Genomic DNA, 24,782 nt, shown 5'->3' on the forward strand with positions numbered 1-24,782 from the left:
CTTTGCCATTGGCTCCTCTGGAAATAGAATCAGGACCTGGACAGATGCATGTAATGTCTTGCAGGCACACTAATACCTTTCTGCCTAAACAAAGAGGACTCTGAGCACTTCTAAGTTTGTCCTCTAGCTCTTTGTGACATGCCTGCTACTACTTTTTCAGCTGCTCAGGACGTGATAATGATCTTCTCATTCATTTTCTGGAAAGAAATCTAGCAATACTGGATTGATCAAAAGACTCCCAGTTACAGGTGCTAAATTACACCTGTGTTTAAAGGAAAATGCATTAAATCTACAGGAGCACCCAGTGAATTCATACTGAGCTGGTGCTGTCACCGTAATAAACAAATGCAAGAAAGAAGCTTACAGAATTGACCACAGCTTTTTTTTTTTTTCCCCAGGTTCTATCGACACAATAAATGTTGCTGTGATTTTAATTCAAGTCCTACTTAAGCTTTGTTTAAATAGTCATTACAGAAGTTAAAAACCTGAAGAGTAAGATTTTATCAAGGTCTTAGTTTCCTGAAGTACAACACGTAACTCATGGGTATTACTGGTTACATATTTGAACTGTCCCTCTCTCAAATCAGAACTTCCTTTAACAAGGGACAGTACTTTTAAAGGAAATGTACAGCAATGAAGAAAAATGGGGCCAATATGATTTTGTCCGTGACCTGCTTTCAATAAAGTCGGACTATATGTTCATTTTCTGTTCCATCCTGCTCCTGCCATTTATTATGCACTTTGTCTGAAAGCAAGCTCTGAGGGCCTATCCCAAACACAGCACCTGCTTTTAGATGTACTGAATAAGCAGAGAAAATGAAACACATCATATTCTATCCAGCCTGTGCTGCAACAGAGTGACGTGTTTGTCTGTTCCAGTCCAAATCCACTAGATTACTTTAAAGCAGCTTAAACTTGCCTGTTTTGACCCCTGGAAGGCCAGGCACTGCAGGGCTAATTCCTGATCCCAATTTCCAGACAGGCTGACAGCACAGGCATTTTCAGCGGTCTGAACAGCAGCGTAAAAGAAAAGCAAATAAATGTCCACTGAGTAGTGACCTTGCTAAATTACAGCAGGTACCTTGAGCATCTGCTGCAGGCACTGCTGTGACCCTCACTTCCAATGTGCCATAGGAACACACATTATCTCTGGAGCATTGATCTAGCAAGGATCAGTGCAAGGGCACTTCAATGAGAAAATGAATAATTCTTTCCCGTGATTATGATGATTAATTCTGTTATGTCAGCAGCCTTTGGCACAGCCAGTGACAGGAGAAGATTTCAGAGGGGAAAAACCTAATTCAAGAGCAAAGAACCTTAAAAAGGGGTTTTGCGTGGCTAAGTAATATTAATAAATGACACACAAGCAGCCATAATTTTACATATATGGAGAAGCATATGTATTTTCCTCAGTTCTGTATAGGACTTGGTACTGATCTGTGTTTTGTATTTGAAACATCAGCCAAGATTTAGAAACTGGCATTGTTGCTGGAATTGACCAGTCACAGATGGACTCAATGTGGAAGTTTTTGGAGCAAATAAAGCTGAGCAGAAATTCTCTCACATGTGCCAATTTCACAAATAAATAATCTGTGTTGAACTGGCAGGTGTTCTGTTTCCATCACTTCAAGTTTGGTTATGCAAAAGACATCTCTGAGGTACATCATTTAAGCTAGGCCTTTGCACACAATAGTGGATGTTTCAATAACTGAAGGGAATTTGGCTTTCAGACAGTGCATTCACTTGTTTCCTCTCCAGTTCTGAAGGCATGCACTCACCAGCTGTGCCCCTTTCTCCTACAGAGTTTCTCCCTCAGCTGCCATAACCAGGTTGTGCTCTCTGGCAGTTTGTTTTTGTCCTGGATGGACCCCAGCTCTTGTCTTTCATGCATTTGATAGGAGATGCATTTAGGAGGAAAGTATAAAGACTGCATTTTCCAATCCTGTTTGGCTACAAAATGTTCATTTGGCAATCTCAACATCATTAAAAATGATTCTCAATAGGGCATGCTCTGCTAACACATGACCTTTAGCTGTTAAGAAAGAGTAGAGAAACACCACAAAAGCAGGTAATGTTATAATCAGTTCAGGTATTTGACACATAACAAAATGGGCTCTCTTGCAATAAGGTATGGCATTTAGAAAGCTAAGCAGCATTTTAGGTTGGCTGCCCTTGTCTCATGATCTGTCTGCTGTAAAACATTCCCCTACACAGGGAAAATAAATGCCATCACTTAGATCTGTAGATGGGTAATTAACATGTTCACTTTCAAATCAGAACCACTGCAAACACTTCAGCAGGTGTCACCTTCTCAGCTCAGAAGTGCTCATCACTTGCCTTTTACTGGCAGGCTTGCACAGAACAGTATTTGGACCCAGCATTTTTGAACACCCCATGTTTTCTCACCTTCTCAGCTCATACACAGCGTTGTTTCCTATCTAATGTTTTTGGCATCATATGCAAGGAAAAAAGTTGAAGGCTAGATACAGAAGAAATTACTCTCCTTTTCATCTAATGGCAACCTGCCTTACAGATTTTTGTGGTAGAGAGGATACCAATATTTTATTTCCATAAAAGTTTTGATTATCTGGGGTGCTCTTAAAGTGACTCTATATAGACCCACCAATTAATATCTAATAATAAAAATACTGAAAGGTGATGAGCAAATACACAGAGAACTACACTGATTTGCAATACTGACATAAACAAGGTAGTAATTTCAATGTCAATTTACACTTTGTATACAACCTGCTTTCCAGCTATTCAAGGGAGATCAATATTTATGACAATTCATTAGAGAATGAAGTTGACTTTTATTGTGCAGACCAAAAACAAAAAATGCAGTCACCAACCCATCACTGCATTAATGTATGAAATCAGTTAACAAAATTATTGTAAAAAATAACTTAGTTTCTGATGGGTAAATGAAAGCAACAGCTACAGCTTTCCCCCATTCCTGTGTTGATAGGAGAAAATGGTATTGAACCATTATACTCAGTAACTCAAAGACAAAACCATCCTGTTGTTTAGGGGAATAAAAATATCCTGATTTTCTTCCCCAGTCCCAAACCCAATGTCAGTTCATCTACAGGAGAAATGTTGCTTGGAATTACTGGAGAAGTCCACACTCTAACTCTGATACATAAGTACCTGATGGAGCTATCCTACTGGCATATACACAACTCAGTGAAGCACTGCTTGGCTCCTTCCAAAGCCAGCATACTAAGCTTAATCTTCTGATTCCTCATAATGTGCATACCCACTAGCATAGGTCCTTCCTAAATTCAAATTGCTGAATACATCTGTGACCTCAGAATCTGAATCCTTCCCTCGCTCATCATTGTCATCTTCATCATCATCTTCTGCTTCATACTCATCATATTCATCCTCATGGTCACCTGCATCCCCAGTCTTGCTGGAGGAGAGGTTTTTCCAGTAGGCATCATAACCAGAAGCTCCATCTGCATCTTCCCCTCCAGTCTGTCGGCCAAACTTCAAAGAACGTGCTGCAGGCAAAGAAAAATCATCATGTTCCCACCAATCCAACATTTCATTTCTATCTTTTTTTCACTACTTGAAGAGTGGTTTAAATGGCAATTATTTTTCATTTTTCCACAACTAAAATCTCAAACTAAACAAAAGCTTTCACTTTCTTGGAAAGATTTAATTGTTAAGAATAAGACTACTCAATTCCAGAACTCAGAAACACAAAGTTTTTCTCAAATCAAATGAAGCAAAACGGTGCAAAACAATTGAACGTAACCAGACTTTACTCAGTGCTCCTAGGTAAAAATTAATCACTAATCACACTTGTATGGCTTGTTAGCTAGAGAAACTGGCTTACTTGACATGCTCAGATCCTTTGTCTGCTGAGTTTCATGGCCACATTTAGGGCAAGGAGGCTTTTTCCCTTTTTCCTGCTTGAAAACCTTACTTCGCACATGATCGTCACAAAAACAAGCCTGTGTGTTGAAGGGAGAATACAAAGGCCAAATGTTTTAATCATAGAAGCACATTCTTCAACAAGCAAGCAAAAATGTGTCTAACAGCAGCAGGGTTTTCTGGCTGGGATTAAAATTTAATGAGGTCTCTCTTGCAGTGGACATGAGGTCTGTGCACAGAGGAACCCTCTGTGTTCAGTGTGGTTCCAGGGTTTCTGGGGAAGAGGCTGAATAAAAGTGCCAATAAACATGCAGAGAAAGTAACAGAATCCAGGGCTGGATTGCAGTGCTGCCCACAAGGAGCCTGGCAAACTTGGATTCATGTCGACAAGCTTAAATAAACATAATGAGATGTATGCAAGAACAAAACTATGCAGGAGCCTGCAGGAAAGAATTAAGAGATGGAAAGTTCACACACTGAGCACCAGGGTACAGTGAAAATACCTGGAAAAAGGAACTATTTTGAATAGGCCATCGATGCCATTGGGAGCGTGCAGGGAAAACATATGGAAGGTAAGAAGAGTAAGAGCACCTGGAGAAATCTGGGCAATGCTGATGATGAAGCAGGTGGATCTTTTTACACAAAATTACTTCTGAGTGTGTAAAAACATAAGCCCAATGTCAACAAATCAGCCTGCTCATATGGAAAACTGGATGAGCTGTGGAGATGATTCCTTTGGATGCAGTGATTTTTAGTCAGATAATCACTTGACTGTTTAAAAGGACAACTTTTCAAATTGTTGGAGTTCCACACTGGATCAAAGTATATTCCAAAGCCTTGGATTCTGTTCACGACTAAGGATTTATTTTGTTGTCTTGTTTTTTAAAGCACCAACACATTGCAGGCCCAACTTAAACTAAGTTAAGAGAGCTGGGCAAAGATCACCTCACACTGTCTTGTAGTTAACAGGCAAGCACAGATAAGACCTTTTGTCCCCCACAAGTCTGACCCCAGGCTACAGAAACTAATACAAAAGTATGAATTTCCTTTTAATCAGGGAGACAAGATGTGGCAAGGCCTGATACCGGTCTTGGAGGCCAAGGATAATGACTCTAAAATCAGCTCCTCACAACTGTCTTTAGTCTTTACCTTGCACCGCAGGCAGGAATGCTGCCCCAGCCTGTTACAGGAGACACCTGTTGGAGAAAAGCAGTATGACAAATTCAATACTTGGAAACTGCAGACCTGTCATGTTTTTAAAACCTTGTAAAAGTATGCAATACCATAATTGAGGCATTTATTTTTAATTCCCTGCATAACTGCACTCTGGCAATGTGAATCAGTCATTTTACCCCACAGTACCATTTTATTAGATTTTTTTAACTCTAAACCTCACTTGGACACAAAAAGTTAAATTTCAAGAAGGGAAAAAATGTTTAACTATATCTTGAGCTTCTAAACTTTTAAAACCTGAAGTTTCAGAACCAATTTGTTATTAAGGTTTCATCTTGCTTTCCCTTTTCTCACAGCATTCAAAAGAAGGAGCGCTAGAAATGTAAGAACACTTCAAGCTTGCAAACTTCCAAACCTAGAAAAGTTGACAGCCTGTATTTTCTGTCATATCGTCTGGAAATGTACTTGACTGCACAAAACTTCTTAAGAGAGTCTATCTGTGTTAAAGAACTGGAGCTCGCACACAAGCTATAAAGACCAGAATCAGTGCCAAAAATTTAACTTCTCTTGAGCTTCAAGTTGTTTGTATTATTCCACTAGAAAGAGTACACTAAAGGCAAACACTCAGGAACTGGCAGCAACTGGCAAAAGTTTGGTGAACAGTTACTCCTCAAGAAGCAGTAACACGTACTTTACCAGTTTCTGTGCAAGTACTCACTGCTTTCCTCCTTGTCTAACCGCTGTGACAGCAGTTTTTCAATCTGAAGTAATAAATATCATGTGTTCTCCACATGAGCAGGACAGATGTGGGATTTAGAGCTATGGTATGTTTAAAGATGGAACTGGAAATGCTGATGCATATATATTCATCATTTTTTGAATACCTACTCTTCAAAAATCTTCTCTCAGATAGTGATAGAAAGTAACAGCACCTGTTTCACAGCTAAAATGGATTTATACTACAATTGAATGACCACATTTGAAGGCCATGTATTCAGTAAAAGTGCAGAAAACATGTTATAATCTTTTTACCTCACTGACAAAAATCTCCTCTACCAAGTCTGCTCTGTGCCACAAAACACCAAACAGAGTGAAAATCCTCAAAAAACTCTCTCTCTATTTAGGGTGTGATACCTCATCTGTGAGTTGAGAGCTTCCAACAATCATTGAAAAAACATTCTTGTGGAACAGCTGTTGCTGCCTCAATATTGCTATGCAGGAAGAATACATCAAGGGAATTCTGGCAGAATACATCAAGAGAAGCTAAGCAAGGCTTGAAAAATAGCTGGCTAGGAAGAAAAGTATGGAAGATGAAAAGAAGATAAGAGATGTCTAAAGACAATGATTAAAATTTTGAAATCACAAATATTCTGGACCAGGAGAAATCAATTAGAACTACAGATTAGTCAGTTCAAAGGAAAACAGCCTTATGATAAAGAGCACCTGCAATTTCTACAGTAAGAATTGAAAATGTTGCAATAGTCAAGATACATGCATGCACGTTTTGGGAAGGATGCTTGTCTTGTGATAAACCAAATCATATTTAATAGTAGGTAGGCAAGAAATGCTGCTAGAAAAATTTAGTTATTTCAAATACGCATAGTCTTGGCTTGTTTTGTTTTATTGTTGTTCTTTTTTTAACTTTCCTTGAAGATACCCTGTTTCAGCAAGAGATGAGTAATGAGTAACTAATGTTGGGCATGGCCATCATATCCTCTTACAAACAGCAGTTTCAGTTTTGTCCAACAATTAATCAAAGGTCAAAAGGACATAAAGTGTTCAGCTACCTTTTCTTTACTCAGAAAGAGTGATCATGGATCAACATTTGATACGCTACTAACACTGACCAGTCCACTGGTCAGTGAGGAAATGAATACTGAAATCATGCTCTGGACTATCTTTGTCACTTCTTTCTGCGCTCACCCTGTCTCACTGAGTCAGATGATGACTGCTGAGTCACAGCCTTCCTCAGGACTTGAGCAGCTACTAACTTTTCACCAGCACACAGGCCTTTCACAGCAACGTGGGAAAGTTTAGCCAGACTAAGACAGGTAGCATTGTTGAGGGCAACTGTCTTCCGGGAGGAATAGGTATCTAGAACTAGCTCATCATTGGGTCAGAAGAGTGGAAGACAGCTCCTTCTGCCTGCAGAGCTTTGTGGAATGATAAAGCAGCATAAGAAGTTCCAGTTGTTTTGCTGCAGTCCTGCTACTGCCAACACTCCAACTTTGGAGAATGCTGGCTCCTGCAAGGGCAGCTTCCCATGAGAGAGGCCTGTTAAGAGCCTGGCAGGAAAACAACTGCCAGGTATGTTCTGGCATGGAGGAAGGTCCATGAAAGAGAAAAAAGTTCTAGTCTGGATAACTGGATACCAAAAGCCAGTACATAGGAAACAGGCCCTTCCCTCCAGCAGTGGCAAAATCTACTTGGGGAAGGTGATGGAGAGTATTCTGGAGCACAGAGAAAACAAGTAGATAATGTGCTTGGCTGTGGTGAAAGGGATTATGAATAGCTAACTTACATTTAAATGTCTCTGCTTCCAGAACTTGGCAGCTGGCTTGATGTTCAAACTGATCATCTTCACAGAGGAAATCATGGCAAAAAGAACAGGCAAATATTCTGCCTCCTGAAAGATTTATCAAGGGAAAATAATCAACAATGGGCACAGGCATCAAGTCCTGCTCTGCAAACAATTTAGGTGGTAGTTAGTTTTGACTAAAGACCAGTTCTCCCTTCTGTCACAAATGCTTTAAGGCCCTAAATTAGACACTGCCATCCATTTTTACACTGAAAATACCTCCTGTCCTACACTGTAAGACAGCACAACTATAAAGCAAGTATTACTTCTAGTACTTTTCTTCATTTTAATTTGACTGTAGCATCAACTGTTTTTCTTAAATCAGATCACAGTCTCATCCAGTCTTCTCTGCTCAGCTCTGATACACACTTGAAATAAACACTTTAAAAGATTTGACAAAGGGATGTCAGTATGGTTTCCTAAGCAACCGGGAATCCAAATACCTGTGCTAGTGTAGAAGAATGGAGTAAGAATGGCATAAAACTGTGTTGGCAATTTGAGTACTTAATTATGTGAATAATTAAGCTGATAGAACCATTATAATTTAGATTACATAATCATCCCTGAATTGAGCACTGCATGTTCTTGAGCAGGTCATTTACTTTCCCCACTGTAAAATGACTATTTTTAAAATGGGGAGAATCCTTGCTTTGAACAAACATACTGCAAGGACTAATATAGTTAAGACTAAAAAGGCTATGTTAAGAATATAGGTGCACTAACTTAAGCAATGCAAGGAAAGAAGTGTAATTTATATTTTCTTATTTTTAAATGTGAGCAACCTACCATGGTCCCAGACACTTCTTTCACACTCAACGCACTCCGCGTCTGCCAGAGGGCACATACACGCGTGGGTGCTGAGACACTTCCTCCCGTGACACACCCAGGCTTCACAGAAATCACAGATTGCACCCTGCAATCACAGCAAGATATCATTTAAGGACTTCTGCAATACCAACAGAGACACTTATCCCATAATCCTCAATGTATCCTAGTATCCATTCTCTCAATGGGCTCGCTTTGGCTGAGTGAGAGTATTGAACCAAACCTGTGTTCCAACCAAGCTGCTGCACAGTTCATGTTTGTTTATTTCATTTTTTGCAGGATTATGTATGATGCAATGTATTGTTACCTATGTCAATCCTTGTTTTTACATTTCTTATCACACACTTTGCACATGGAAAATAGTGTCCTCCAGTTGAAACCTGGGATCCATAAATGATAACAATGTTCTTGCAAAAATGAAATTTCAAAGACCTGAAAAATGCCTCTAGACTATTAGAGCTGAAATCACTCACTTGGATTTAAACTCTGCTATATTAGAGCAGAGAGCAAAGAACAAATAACTCGTTAGAAGTAAGTTAGACTCTTTAACTTTTATTTTTATTAAATTATAAGATCTCCACTTCAGCTATCCTTAAGTGTAGCATTTAAGAAGCCCTCTCAGCCCATAGCTGAAATCACTCACTTGGATTTAAACTCTGCTATATTAGAGCAGAGAGCAAAGAACAAATAACTTGTTAGAAGTAAGTTAGACTCTTTAACTTTTATTTTTATTAAATTATAAGATCTCCACTTCAGCTATCCTTAAGTGTAGCATTTAAGAAGCCCTCTCAGCCCATAGGTAACTAATTACATGCATTACATCCATTATGTGCATTACACGCACACAAAGCTAAGAAAACAATGATGAATCCAAATTTAACTGTTGATGTGTTCACTCCTGCATAAGTAAGTGCATGGGTAAGTTCAGGAACACCAGCATGGAAAGGCTGGCTGTGTTACTGAGAACAGCTGACAGCCAGCTGCAGGCAGCAACAGGATAGAGGTTTAGGCCATTTAATTCAGAGTAATTAAATCGTCTGTGACAGGTAACACCTTGCTTTCCAGAATGCAGACACTAACTTGTTCTTCTAAGAACAAAACTTCAAAAGCCTGGAGCTATGATTATCTCTAATTAAGAGCCCAAAAGAGGGGTTTTGTTCATTAAAATTCCCCTCTAGTGGAATAGATCCCTCTCTGTGTTATTGATGATCTCTGCAGTACTAAGACAACAGTGACAAAACTCTGCAGGTTTCTGCAGAATAACCCTACATTTTAATGAAGGCTGGGAATTGTGGTGCATGTAAGGGTCCAGTGCTCTTCATGTGCTTTGGGCCTGCCACCAACATAGATCCATTAGTGTCCAACATGTGCTGCAAATGCAGGAACTGAATCTAAAACTTAAAAATTTGGGGGTTTCAGTATAAGGGAAAAATCAGTTTATTACAGAAAAGCGAGGAAAAAAACGAACTTGGCATTGTACATGCTATCATTCCATAAATCTGTTTTATCATTTTTCCAGGAAGATTTGCACAGAATATCCTCATAGTGCAAAAAAGGCTGTAATTTTGTATACATACCACCATAGCTAGTCCAGTACTGTACACACCAGCATGTTTTATAACACAGTCAGAAGACTTCATCATGCATTTGGTTTTTCCTGTTTAAAATAAAAAGGCAAGCAACCATAAGAAAACTATGTAAAAATAAATTTTTTTTAAAAAATTAGAATGCATGTTTATGTAAGAACAGCACTTCAACTAAATGCCTGTGCTTAACCATAAATCTAGGTAAAAATAACACAAAGATGTTTGCATTATTGCTGCATTCTGCAACCCACCTTCACACCTCTCTTAGGTTATATTACTTATTGTCTGTTTTCAGTCACATCTCTTGCCCCTGTACTGAGATAATAAGACAATGCATTGCTCTTGCTCTGTGTTTTGAGACACCAGCAAAAAATTCGAATGTCAAAACAAAGAACAAAACCACAGTCAACGTCCAGCAATGAAACCTTAAAGAGTTATGTTTAAAACTGCAGCTAGTTCTGTCCCACCATAAAAGCAGCTGAGCTGGGCAGTGAGAGGTGGTGGGGGCACTACTGGGCATGGAGCACTGGAACAGAGCCACCATACTCCCATCCCTCACGTGCTCCTCTAACAAAGATGTTGGTTTATAGTCCCCAACGCTTGATTAAGCATCAAACAGCTCTAATGGTCTTCACTTGGAAAACCCTGGGTCTCAATATAGTAATATGGTTGCTGATAGAAATGTTTTTCCTCTAGAAACCTACTCCAGATTAAGATATGTTTTTCCTCAAGAAACATACTCCAGATTAAGATAAATGCAACACACAGAGACCTTGTTTTTAGTACTTCACTGCATGGTGACAGAAAGGAGACTTATGAAGGGTGACATACTGCCACTGCACACTAACAGCCTGGCTTCCAGAAACGCTCAGTATCTGTGGGTCACAACAAAGGCACTGAAAGCTGCAAGTCAGCAGCTCTGAGAGTCAAATCCCAAAACAGCTAAATTGCTTAATGACAAATTGAAAATCTGCAATGATGTGTTGAAACAGTAGAACATTCACCCCAGTATGAAATGAATATCAACATCTCCTGCAAGCAAGCAGCTGTTTAAAAACAAAGGGCTTTTTAGCCTGATTCAGAGCAGTTCTGTCACTAGGAGTCCTTTTCTTCTAATTTCAAAGCATCAGCCCTCAAGCCCACATAAATAGTAAGAGTTGTGTATTACATTACAACCCCATGCAAGGTGAATAATATATTGTTGCTTTAAATTGACATTGAATTGATCAGAAATTATATAATCCCTAAAAAGCAGTATTTATTGGTGCCTTGCTAGCAGTCAGAGACTTTTTAGGTTTGCTGCTATTATGAAACAATGCTCCACATGGTCAACCTACAAAAACAGTCAGATTTCTGAAACCTAAAAGGAAGTGAGACAAATTTTTCCAAAGAAGATGAGCCATGATCCAGGCTTGCAAACCTCTGGGGGTTAGAGGCATATATACTGATCAAAGAAGATCACTTCTCAAGGAGGATATTCATAGCAGATTCAAAAGAACCTGCTCTACATCACTGAGGTACTTTAAGATAAAGCTACTGTAACACAGATACTGAGAGCTTAACATCACAAACAGGACTGAGGACAGCATGTTTTCAGTCATTATTTCTACTCACCACATTGTGCACAAATGGGCAATTTCTGAACAGAATTACAGAAGTAACAAAAAGCTCTATTCTTCTGTCGTCTAGGCACATGGAGGTGAAAAAACAAAAATAAAGTATTAAGCTTTAAAAGAAAGCATTAAAAAAACCTGTAAAATGTCTGAAATAAATGCTAAACTATTAGGTTTAGAAGGGTAAAAATTCTTACCTTTGGCACTTATCACATTCCTAAAGAGAAGAAATAAAACGCTAGTAATTATTTTCATTCTAGGTAAAATATACAAAATTTACAGACCTCCACAGGGAGTTACAATTGCGATCCAAACCTTTTAATCAATATTCTGTCTGGTGCAAAGATAACCTTAAATATAAAGGAAGGATAGTAGGAAGAATGGTATTCTAGTGGCATTAAATGCATTCAAGGTATTATCATTGGTTTTATGTAATTAAAAATTATGTATTTTAATACAGAATGCTTTAGGTTAATTTACCATTGAAGCATTACAAGGGTGTTTGGCCAAGTCTATGTTGGCTCGTGAAGCCCTTATCTGCTTCTCACGTTCCCGACGGTTCTCAGCTTTCTTACGAGCACCAGTCTTTTTTTTAGGCATGTTTCACAATCTGTGGGGGGAAAGTAGGTACAGAATGAATGCACATAAAACTATGTAAGTATATACATGGACACACATGACATATCCAGCGCTAAACCTGGATCTTACAGTTCCTGCATTAACTGTGCTTCCTCTCCATTCATTTCCTTGTCTGAAAGTTTCTTTTGAAATGCAGAATAAGGGGACAATCCACAAGGAAGAGACATGTGATGAACCATAAGGAATCTTGTGATCTGGAAAAATTTGCTGTCCTGAATTTTGTGCTTAACTCTCTTTGAAGTGTTTTGCCCCCAAAAAAATGAAACCATTACTATCTGTAGGTTTATTCAGGATGGACCTCTAGTATTGGTTTGCCTTGCCTGTTTAATAAGCAACTGTAAGGACAGTTGCAGCATCAACAGGCAGTCAATTCTAGCAGCTCCAACTTGGAAGAAAAAAGTAGTATCTTCATTCAAAAGATCTTATAAACCAAGGAATAAGTGAACACAGAAATATATTGTCCTGACCAGATACTAAAATTTGCTTTTGACAGCACACATAAATCTGTTTTCTTGCCCTGTTGCATTTTGTACCATGTTTAAATTGTATTAGTGTCATATTTTGCAGTCAAAATGATAGTGCTGTGCTGTCTGCTGGCAACTGTGATTCTAGAGTGTGACATTTCTGACACTGGGTGTCCAATATCAGGCTCCACACTAATTTTCAAACCATTCAAATGCTGATTTAACAACAGAATCTAATGGTTAGTATTTATACTTTGACTTCTTAACATTCCCTCATAACAGAAAGCACCAAAATGACAAACTGTTTTCATGAAAACCACTGCCCCATCGCCTCCTGAGAGCACAGACTATGAGAAATTTTAGATGGCAGTTTTCAGAAAGTCGCACTGAACTAAGTAACAACAGAACTGCAATGTCAAGTCTCTTTAGCAAAGTTGCTGAGTGAATCCATGCTTTCAAACATCATCCAATAATAACATCCTATAGATCAATATTCTTATCACTCTTTTCCTCTGAGCTTTCATTTAAGTTGTTTGTTGTCTTTGTCTTGGGCTCAAATTTTTAAAGAAATTTACCATCTTTGTAATTTTTGGACTAGAGATTAACAATGTTACGATTCCAGAAATTATGACAGCATAAACCCTGTCTACCTTCAATTCCTTTCAAAGCAGAACATCACCTCTTTTAGTATTCAAATGCCTCTGCAGAGTGTTCTACCTCCACTTTTGGCAAACTGTTACCAAATGCTCAGACAGGAAAGATACTGTGGATTCTATCTGCAGTCCACACCCCTGAGGGGTGTGTGGGAGAGAAAAGTGCGTCTGAAGAACCTAAAATAAGAGGTTGTAGGTCCATGCCTGGTTCCCCCGTCAGCCCCAGAGGGTATAACTGTGCTGCCCTACAGAGCACTGGAGCTCCTGCATGGGGAGCATTCTGCACAAAGGCTGTTTCTCCATTCCTCCTCAGGAGTGAAATGCTGTGCCTGGGTCACAGCAGCAGCTGTGGGAGTGAGTGTGGCTCTCCAGCTCAATGGCTGATGCTGTGGCACAAGGAGCAGAACTCAGATATCAGAAGGCTATGTGGGAATGAGGTGAACTGTTCAAAGGAAAACCCCAAAAATGTGTCATGTGAGTATTGGGTCCCCAGCAACGTGTTCCACTGTAAATTTTCACCTCCTGTTGCTCTCCTGCTGCATTATTTGTTAAGGCAACCAGGGGGCAAAGACCACAGATTTCCCATCACACCTCCAAGGAATGCTGGTGGATTTCAGCTGGTGGCTGTGCCCTGAGGAGCATTAACAATGGCCGCCATTTAACTTCTGCTGAAGTCACGGCTTCTTGTCCTTGGTGAGGTCCCAAAGAAACACCCTGACTGCACCAGCATGTTCCTGGATCTTCTGTGCTGAGCAGGACAGTGCCTTGCCTCGTTATCTGGTGACAAGAGGCATGTCACAGACAGGGTAAATAGCTGGAACGGGCTCTTCACTGGGGAGCAGGGAGCTGTGGAGCTGCCCTTGTCAGACCGCAAATACCAACACCCAGAAGAGGCTTTCCGTATTTCAAGGCTTCTTGTGCTTGACCATCAAACAGCTTCCACTCTTATAGGTATTCAAAATCCGTTTAACCACTCATACAAAATTACAGTTTAAAAAAAAAATAAACAAAAAAACTGTATTAGCAGGGCTGCTTTCAGCGTGTGCACCACACCGCCGGCGTGCAGCGTTTAGCGCTTTCCCTCATGTGCAGCACTCGGGTCCCCCGAACCCGCCGCATCTCGCTGCCGCCCTGGATCGCCACGCTCCGCGCTCCCGGCACTCGAGCCGGACACCGCTCCGCTTGCTCGGGCACGGAAGCCGCAAGGGCCCGGAACCGAGACCCTCAGCGCCTCTAGCTAGGCCCCTTTAAGGCACCATCGCCCCTTCAGCGCTCCAGGCCCGCCCCCCGTTCCCCCGTTCCCCCATTCCCCCGTTTTCCCGTCCCCCATTCCCCATCCCCCGCGCCAACCTGGCTCGGGCGGCCGCGGGAAGCCGGAAGTGGCGGTGCGCCGCGGTGCGCTGCCCGCCCGGCCCGCGCCGCCCGGCGGGGACGTTCTGAGCCACATTCTGCCCCTCTCCCCTCACGAGGGGCAGCAGGGAAGGAATGGCTTCTCCATCTCTTCGCATGGCTCAGCCTCAAATCTTGCTCGCTTTCGAGGCAATCGCACCTCAGCTCCCACTTGTCAAAAGACCTAATTTTGGGCATGGTAATTACAACTATGTCGTGGTTTTAATGGGCACCTGAAAATTTGTCTCTGAAATCTTTCATCTCTGGCTTAAGCTGTTTTTAAAATGAAGTATTGGTTAATCTAAATGGTAGGGATACAATGTAGCTGAAAAAGGGAAATTGTGCTATAAAAAAAACCCTGCACATAGCTCTGTCTCCCCTGAGGTTATGCAAGTCACTGTCGCGCATGGATATTGCCTAAAAACCCCTTTGTGAAAATCATTAGAAGATGTATTGTGTAATAAATTATGACACGAGACCAATTTGTGTCATTTTGTAAAGAGAATTTTATTAATTTAGCAAGCAAGCAAATACGGGAAAATGCAGCGGTGGGTGGCTGGGGAGTTGCTCCACCAATGGCTCACACCAGTTCCTTATCTCGGTCCTTCTTTATAATGTATCATTTCTTGTTGATGTGACCTTCCAGATGTACCCTGTGCTTCTGCTCCCTGTTGCTAGGGGGTCTTCTTCTGCCTCTGGATGAAGGCTGGTAGTCTTCCTCCTTTATCCTCTTCATGACCTCTCCTTATTTGGTGAGTTCTTGACTTCTTCCTGGAACTTAGATACCATTAAGCAAGCACGCATACCTATTGTTCTAAAGCCACAACTTTCCCGCCATTCCGTCAAGCATGTCAAGCAAGCCTCGCCCACGATTCTCACGCTCCACTATGACTGTGCTCAGTGAACAAACCAGACATTTATCCATCACATATTGCATAGATATTTAATGGAAGATGAGTGCATGCGTGGCATTCTAGTGTGTTTGATGGTGTTTTGCCTAGAAAGGGTTTGATACATATTTCATATAAGTAAGATCTAGGGCATTGCTTCATGTGCTTTGATCACTGATGCCCTCGAGTCAGGTGGTTGTGTTACTTCACATTGTACTTGGTCATATAATTCATCCTGAAAATTGGCTTCTGGTTATGGAATGTCATTTTCACTTAATGAGAGACAGAGATTTTCATGGGCCATCATTGCCTTTCCAGGAAGACACTTCTAACTTTTGTGAGTCCACTGTTGATTCTCCCACAACAATTTGTTTGCTTGTCATGCTTTTCCTTCAAGATATGGTCTTCACAGTAGGTTAGTGGGATGCGCACGAAACAGCATTATTGTTTAGCAACAAAAAAAATTCGTGGTGGTCACTAAACTGGATGCTTCTTCTTCATGAGAAAGTGTGTGGAAAAGTAATTTGTTAGAAGCGTTTTTGTGCAAGTCTCACTTTTCTTAATGAATGTCATTAATCACCAATATTCTTGTATTCTGCTTGTGACCATTGTAGTCTGTTTTAGGCAGCCATGAATTCAAGAACTCAATTAGGATAAATGTTATAGTGTTGGAAAAGAGTATAAACAGAAACTTTTAATCTATTTTATAATCATTATCCTAGTCAGCTAATCTGCTCTCATGAATGAATGTAGCTGTTGAAAAAAGGACTATTATACATGTACAGATGTGACTAGGCATTTTTACATAAACTCACAAATGAAAAAGAAGGAGAAATCTAGAAAAAGACCAAGAACATTCGTAGACACTAAGATTTTTATCTTAGTTTTATTTTACCCTGTGAAACGTTGTCTGCCTCAAATATGTTTCAGCAACCACCCTCTAGATGGCAGGAGTTTGTCACTTCACTCATTTTCTGAACCAATAGAGTGGCCTAGGGCTGTAATACAAGTGAATTTAAAAAAAAAATAGATGAGAATAGCCATTTTAGAGCTCACAGAACTTCTATTAGTACTGGACTAGTCTCTGGGGAGTTGTTGCAGACTTGTTTCAAGGAAAATGCAGAAAGTAATGAGAGTCAGCCTCGTTTTTAGAGGTGTTTTCAGTTACTTTGTTTGAAAAGCAGTGGAAGGACAGTTGAGTGTGTCTCTGAACGGTTATCATTCAATATTACCTGACAGAGGGTCAGAACTGTCACGTCTTCACTTGGCCTGCCAAGATAACAGGCAAGGGCCACCCTACACTGCCTGGAAAATGTATTTGTCTTTCAAGACAGCACATGTCAGCACACTGGTGACTGTCTTAACCCTCAGCTGAGCTACCTGCAGAGGCCACTAGAGAGAAAAGTGAAAGCCACTTCTGTAAGCTAAATGATGCAATGACAGCAGAGCTTCTGTAAAGGCATAACCCTGCAGTGGCTGCACTGGTTTTCTCTTCTGTTCCACTCCACCGTGTCATCACGCATCTCATAAAGTTAGTTTTACCTATAGGGCCAGAGGATGCTAATGAATCGGAATCTCTCAAAAATAAATGGATGTCCATGTGTCATGGTTTGGCACTTATGCAATGCCAGTGTCCCATGAAAATACACCTTTCCACATAAGTGCTGTGAGATGCAATCAGGAACAGAGCAGAGAAGGCCCAGCTTAGAAATAAAGGAAAAAGAACTTTATTAAACTACTATTATGATAAAAGACACACACTAAATCCAGAATGAAAACCTTCCAAAACATTCCTCCTCCCCTCACCCCAAAAACCACAATGAGACAAAACTTGGACCCTCAATCAAGTCATCACCCTTCAGATAATCAATACTCAGTCCATCAAGGGAGAGAGGAGTCTCTCTTGCACCATAGACCTCCAAGGAAACACAATTGCCACCTCTTGTGTTTCTACGTTACACATGGCACTGCCTGTATAAAATCTGCTAGCGTGACACTCTCATTTCCATGTCACAGTGCTCTCACCACCATGCATGGACAGACTGCTCATAGGGCTCCTTTAAGGATGCTTTGCCAAGGACCAAAAGAAACAATAGTTCAGTTTCTAATTTTGGGACCACAGTCCCCTCCATTTTCCTCCTCCCCTGGGGCCAAGGGTAAAAAGAGAGATCTTCTTCTTGAAGACAGAAGGCATCACCACACCCTCCTCAGCTTCCTCTATTCACTCTATTCCTGTACTGGTAGTTGCTGAAGCAGGTCTCTTGGCTCACTATTGCATCCCGCTAAAAATGCAGTCTCTATTGCAGGAGAAATTGGTTCAGTCTATGGCTAACAAGAAGAGTCCTGCCAAAAGCCACTCCACCCACCAAGGATTATTTTCCTAACATCTCAGGTCCCAGACTGTCTCTCTTCTCTTTCAAATCGAGGAGGAGTAATATTTCATAAAGCTTTCATTTCCCAGGAAAGGGTTAAAAGTCCTGGACTCCCCGGATGGCTTTACTCTTGGATCAGACTCCAACTCCCATGGCTGGGCACCTTCTCCTTCTCCTCTGCCAGCAAATTTCCAGGTGCCTTCAGGCTCTCTGTCTCTTTCCCTCTGGGTGTGGGGGTGGGGGTAGGGGGGGCACCAGAGCTCACCCCCAAGTAGTTGGGTGGCCCCGTGTGGTGGAAAGATCTCTCCTCCAACCCATGCTTTCAAAAAAAGGCTCAGAAGTCTTCAGTCATCCCGTCTCAAGGCAGTTTATTGCAAGTTATCGAAAAGATTTTCTTCCTGAGCTGCTGCCGTTTGCTCAGCAGCTCAGGCAAAGGCACACACACACACCCTGACATCCTTTCTGTCTCTCATCTTCTTCTTCTCTCTCCCCGCCCAGGGCTGGTGCTATCTTTTATATGGTACATTACATGTTAAATGTTTATAGTTTTCCCCCAATGCCTATTACCTATATTAAATGGTGACTTTCTACTCCAAACCAATCCGTGAGTGCCAACATCACCAAGAACATGGAGGTAAGGAAGAAGGAGGGAGGACAGGACAGGCCCAGATCCCTCCATCTTAAAATTTCTGACCCCCATGTAAAAAACCGAAACCCCCCCTGTACAACACCTAAAACCCCCCTGTACAGCACTCAAAAGTTCTTCCCTTTACTTTGTGACTACTTCTACTATAATATCTAAACTTTTGTTACTTCTTGTTCTCCCTGCAAGGTTGGTAAGTCATTCCATGGTTGAAATCCAAAATCACAGCTGTTTCCAGCTGCCTGACAGGGTCTCAAATGCTTCCGACCTGGACCCAGAACATCCAAAAAATGTCTGAGGGACATTTTGAGTTCCGACAGGGGGCAACAAAGACATCTCATCCTTCCTCCACCTTTCCGTCCCTAGGAGCTGACTCAGTTCCAGACCCTTCACACCCTGGCCTACCTCCCCAGGCTGCTTGGCTTCCCCTGCCCCATCCAGCCAGTGGCTGGGCAGGAAAGGTCTGTGCCCTCTGATGTCCAGAACCAAAGAGAGTGAGTTCTCCTGGGAGTTCTTGCTTTTAACCCCCTGTGTTCTCAGAGGCATGTCCAGCCTTCAGTGGTCACTCCAGGTGCCAAAATCCAAACATGACCACTGATTGGTTTGACCCTCTTCTTCCTGAGAAAATTCACTTCCGTGTCAAACCACAACACTGTGATACAGAACTAAGAAATTTTTAGCAGCATCTTTCCACCTCACTCTCTTTTTTGTTCATCTCTCAGAGTCATGTGGCAAGTCAGAGCCGTGGCACTCTGGATTACATACTGATTGCTGGTCAGATACATATTTTTAAGGCAATAAACTCACATTTCAAATGGGAATAATTCAGCAAAAGGGTGTTGCAGACAGTTGTCTGAGGGAAGGTGGGCTTGCTTTTTCCATGGTCAAAGCTGAGTAGTGCCATTGCAGCACCATGTACCAGCTCACATGGACACTGACCATCTTCAGGGCTGTTCTGCCCACTTCCCCCTCTGCTCATCTCATAAAAATTCTTCCTTTGCTGTGAGAGCACATTTCAGGAATGGACATTTACTTATTCCTTAAGTTACTCATGTAATAATAAAGGTTTCATGCCTCTACTGAAAATTACAGAGATCAGAAAGGAAAATCAGGAAATTAGGTGTGTGCACAGCCCTATCAGAATGGCAATATTCTGATTAGACCTTCATATGCAGTAACACTGGACTGTGCTGTATGACAATGAAATATTTTTACTGCCTTTTGCTGTGATATCTCAGTCCCCTTAAAGATACAAGAAAGCATAACATCTCTCAACTTGAAATAAATACTGACCTGAGTTGTTGTCAATTACTACTAATTGAATGAACAGAAATTTCTTTTTTCTCTAAATAATATGCTTGTTCTGATCTATTTAAACCTCTATTGCCTACCCACCTATTACCATAATTATCTTCATTATTGCCATGTCTACTTGCAGCATTCAGTATGTTCACCTCCCTGGGGATTGCATTGTAAAATAGGTGCAGCATACACCTTTCTAAATGACCTTTGAAATGGCATACATCAACTTTAATTTGTTTTTAAATTGTGACCTTGCAGCAATGGACCTTAAAAGTCATGTCAATATTTGTTTGATGTAAGATAATTTTGTCTGAAGACATTTATATTTGCTGATCTAACTATATAAAGAAATGGGAAACAAAGAAAATAACTTACGGCAAAAAACTTTAGTGACATCTACTGAATTGGCATATTCAAATATAATATTTAAAAACAAGCCTCCTAGAATTAGAAGTTGTAGAGATTTTTTCTGTGTATCTTTTCCCCCTGCTATTATAACTGATGCTTGCAGTCATTAATCTTTTCCCTTGAAAGTAATTTCCCAAGAAATTTCTAGATGGTTATTTTGTCTGGTCAATGTTTGTGGTCTGTATCAAAAGGGAAAAGAAAAAAGATAAGAGATAAAACAAAAAGAGAAATTTTGCTGTTAAGTGATTAGAGTTTAGATTCAGGGAGCTCACTCATTTGTCAACTTATTTATTAAAATCTATTAATCTTTCCTATGATATTCAAGTTGCATTTTTTCACATTTCTTCCATGACTTCAACAAAATACTAAACAGCATTTTTATCATGGTATCTTATTGGAGCTTTTTATTTTGTTTTTTGAGATGAAAGATATACAGTAAAGCTACTACTGGGATTTATGTGCACAGTTAATGTGCCATCATATGTTAATTACCATATATTAATTAAGATTGCTGAGGTGAGGGGATAGTGCAAGACTAATCAGTGACTCATTTTGTAACATAAGGAGGAAGCTATAATTTTTTGTTACGGAGAAAAAACGTGTTGTCTGCTGGCAAGTTATTAGTATTGTTTTTCCATTATGAGATTACAATATCATAAATTACCTTGTTTCACTTTCCTCTGATCCCATCAAAAGGCTGGCACGCAGTGATATATTTGTTGCATAGGTGACACTGAAAGGTATTATTTGTGAAGAAGAGGAGGGAGATGCCTGATAAATGGCAGCAACTGTGTGACAGAAATGAAAAAGGTAAAAAGAAAAAAAATCAAGGTCAGACAGAGGATGACTGATGACAAGAATTTCTCTCTCAGTGCTGGAGGCTTGTCAGGTGGATGTGGCAGAGGAGAATGAAAAATGTGAATGTTTTAATTGGTCACAGGATCTGAGAGCAATTCACATATGTGATCAGGAGACTACCAAGGTGATCAGGAAACTGAGAAGCCAGACCCATAGGACGAGGCCAAAAGAATGTGCTGTGTCTGTCAAAATGAAAGGTTGGAATGGGAGAATGGGGTTTCTATTGCCACTATGTCTGTGCTGAGTTAGAGGGGTGAGAAAAATGCCTATTCTGGCACAAGAGCAAACCAGTACAAAATTTTACAGTCTGGGGCCACATGGGGGGAGAGAGAGAGAGAGAGAACAGTGGGAGAATGTCAAGGTTCAGGGGAGGTAGTTTTGTGATGTATGAAGAGAGCTGACACAGTTTAATCCGGAGAAGGGAAGGCTGAGAAGGTCTAATTGCTGTCTTTGAGGACCTAAAGGAAATTTATAGAGAAGGCAGAGCTAGGCTCTTCTCAAGGGTACCCCGTGACAGCATGGCAGGCAACAGTCACAAGCTGCAGCAAGAGGAATTACAACTGATATACAGAAAAAAATTCTTTGAAGCGAGAGTGGTTAAGCAATGGAAAATCTGTGCTAGACTCCCAAGCACTGAGTTCAAGAAGCTCTCTTGTATTTAGAATGGATATTATTAAAATAACACAATTAATTAGATAGGAGGGGGCCTCTAGAGTCACCTATACAAGTCTCCTGATGAAAGTTTCTACATCAAATAAGGCTGGTCAAGGCCTTGTCTAGCTGAAACTTGAAAGTTCCCATGGATAAGGATTGCACAACTGCTCTACACTTTTCCCAGGATTAACAACCTTACCTGCAAAGATACTGAATAGGAGGATCCTACTGATTTCAAAGGCAGTTGGACTGTGTCCTAGGCAAGGTAGAATATTTGTTTGCCATATTTTTCTGAAATAGCTGTTCTAACAAATTCAACATTTCAGCTGTTCCATGTTTTTCTTCTGTTATCGAAGTGTGTGACATGTTCCTCTTTGGTGTCACTTCTTATCCAGATAGCAATTTTTCTCTAATTATGGCTTTTCCTTATTTCGTAGAATTCATTTGTAGAAATCTTATGCAAATATGAACTGAATGGTTCTCCTGTCTAATTACAGCTCCATTTAGATGACATTTATATCAGTGGCACTGAGCACTGTCTGAATTAAATACTGAATTTATTCAGCTAATGAAATATGAAGGACAGATAATTTGTCTTATGGCATACAACATGGGTGGCTTAGCTGTTGATTCAGAGGACTGAAAGAGAATTTTTGCATCAAGTGTTCACTTCCCTGACATTGTAGGGAGATCTCTCTTACAATCTCTTTCAAAAAATTAACAAGCTCCCATCTTACCTGCCCTCATCGTGTTTTTGATAAGCACTGTGGACAAAGAACAGGATTGCACCCTGTGTAGCATAGCATCATACAGCAATTCATCTTATATTGAATTTCGCAGTGTAGGTGATGTAATACCTGTATTATAAATAAGATGTTTGAATGCAGGTAATTGAGTGTCAAATCAGATGCTTATGGCACTATGAAAAATGACACTTAGAACCATTTCTAGGCATGGATATCAGTCCTCAGTATTTTGATTGATTTAGAAAACCCATTTGTTTATGCTCCACTACTGTTAGTTGATATTCTGAAAATAGTTTCTATTCATTCTCATTTGTGTTTTATTAGATTTCATTTCTAGTCCAAAGTTGTAGTAACAGTTCTTTTGCTTCTCAAATACCTGTACATTTAGACTTTTTGAAATGTCATTCTAAATAGTCATGTGCTCACCATGTTCACTAAACTCCCTATTTATATTTAATGTGGAATAATGAATCTGTAGTCCTATTCTGAGCTAAAGATTATCCACTGGTGATGTATTGTGAAATACATTTCAATTTTTATAATAGGTATTTGAAGCATAGTGCTGCTAAAAAGCTGAGCAAAAACCTTTTTGATGGATTATGAGGGGGAATTGAAGGGTTTGCTCCAATTATTTAATTGTATTTACATATTATTTAAAACACTAGTGAAAACTGCAACACTGTTGACAAGACAAAAAGCAAGACAAAAGCAAGCAGTCTCTGAAAACAGCATTCTGGGCTGTGAGTTGGTTTCTTTGCTTATTGTACTAGGTTATATCTCCTTTTGACAAGATAGAGTTCTGTAATCTCTGCATTGAGTGTGTGTCTGATGGGTCCTGGAAGTATCAAGGTGTTTGAAGAGTTGTTTATTTGTTTTACTATGTTTCTTGTTGGTGTCATGTCTCTGGACAGACTGTTGCCATCTGCACCTAGGATGTTGCTATGTATTTTATATGAAGTTAAATATATGTCTGCAAGGGCCTCAAGGCTATGAATTTGCAATTTGCATGATGATCAGTGAAGTTAGAAGGGAATAACTTTTGGTCACTGCCTGCTTCTCTTGGTCTGACCTACTCTGAGCTTGAAGACCTCCCAGGCATCCTACAAAAGCTAGTTGTGTAACAGATTTGGGCTAGAAGATGGATGGGATGCCCCTGGCAGCCAGTATGTTTCCAGAGCAGTTTCATTTGCATCATTACCCAGCAGAAGTAAAATGTTTCTTGCATTTGTTTTTTGCAAGTGGCTGCTTGGTGATGTTTATTTGCATAGTGGTGTTTTTGTCACTGGTCAGTTAATTTTAAATATAATTTGTTTCAGAGAGCTCAGACCTTATAAATGAGCTCACTGTTTTCCTATGTTAAATTCAGCTAAAATAGTCTAGAATGAACTGGGGCACTGGCCTATAAATGAAAGGCTTCACAGCCAGTACTGATCCCCTGAGCCATCTCATCCCCTTTACTGTCATGTAATGTTTGTTTAATGTAAAATTTCCTTATAAAGCCAAACAAAATAAAACCCAAAATGCAGAACAGCAGCTCTTTGCCACTCAGATATTAAAATATTAAAATTAAATGCATTACTGACCTTAGGGGTATCCTCACCAGGGAAATGCCACAGTGATGAGAAAAGTCTCATATCAGAGGAGGAAGTGGCCGAACCTCTTTTGGCACCATGGATTGGAGTCACTGGGGAGTTTTGTTTTCAGCTTCAGGGGAGAAGACGCCCTTGTGGGAGCCTGCGAGGATTTCTAAAATCAGTGCTCCAGGCCAGGCTGTCGCTGTGCATGTTGCCAAGTATATCTGGGCAGGAGTGTGTCACTGTGTGACTGACTGAGGTTTGCTGTGCATAAGGAAGCACATCACTCCATGAGTCACTGCGGATTTCTATGCATGAGTGACTGTTTCTCTGCTCAAATATGAATAAATAACATTCAGAGCCTCCAGTCATTCTAAAAAGGTTTAATCAAGGCTATCAAATAACTGGATTGTCAAAAAACATTCCTTGCTGAGTTTATTCATGAGGTTTTAGGGGCTAAAGTAAATTCAGCATCCCAGCAGTTTCTCCTGGGTCATTTAAAGTTCCCAGAAAGATCAACGGAAGACCTCTAA

General features: G+C 40.4%; 1 protein-coding gene and 1 long non-coding RNA gene across 3 annotated transcripts; both read right to left on the reverse strand.

The window, feature by feature from the left end:
* Positions 1–2,793: 2,793 nt before the first annotated feature.
* On the reverse strand, positions 2,794–14,922 carry ZNF330 (zinc finger protein 330). 2 transcript variants are annotated; one of them, XM_030271907.4, is made up of 10 exons: positions 14,764–14,921; positions 12,138–12,267; positions 11,855–11,874; positions 11,659–11,729; positions 10,036–10,115; positions 8,420–8,546; positions 7,577–7,681; positions 5,032–5,078; positions 3,845–3,962; positions 2,794–3,506 (listed from the first exon to the last, which is right to left on the reverse strand). In XM_030271907.4, the coding sequence occupies exons 2-10, from the start codon at positions 12,255–12,257 to the stop codon at positions 3,229–3,231; spliced, it is 966 nt and encodes a 321-aa protein (XP_030127767.1). In that variant the 5' UTR covers positions 12,258–12,267; positions 14,764–14,921; the 3' UTR covers positions 2,794–3,228. The 2 variants fall into 2 exon arrangements, with proteins under 2 accessions (XP_030127767.1, XP_030127768.1); XM_030271908.4 differs by lacking the exon at positions 7,577–7,681 and having other exon boundaries at positions 14,764–14,922.
* Positions 14,923–17,403: 2,481 nt separating this feature from the next.
* Positions 17,404–24,520, reverse strand: LOC115495065 (uncharacterized). The gene is made up of 3 exons (XR_004367780.3): positions 24,259–24,520; positions 21,082–21,205; positions 17,404–17,989 (listed from the first exon to the last, which is right to left on the reverse strand). It is a non-coding gene; the product is annotated as an uncharacterized lncRNA (long non-coding RNA).
* Positions 24,521–24,782: the final 262 nt, after the last annotated feature.

The sequence above is a fragment of the Taeniopygia guttata genome, chromosome 4, assembly GCF_048771995.1.
Source record: "Taeniopygia guttata chromosome 4, bTaeGut7.mat, whole genome shotgun sequence".
NCBI classification, from domain to species: Eukaryota; Metazoa; Chordata; class Aves; order Passeriformes; family Estrildidae; genus Taeniopygia; species Taeniopygia guttata.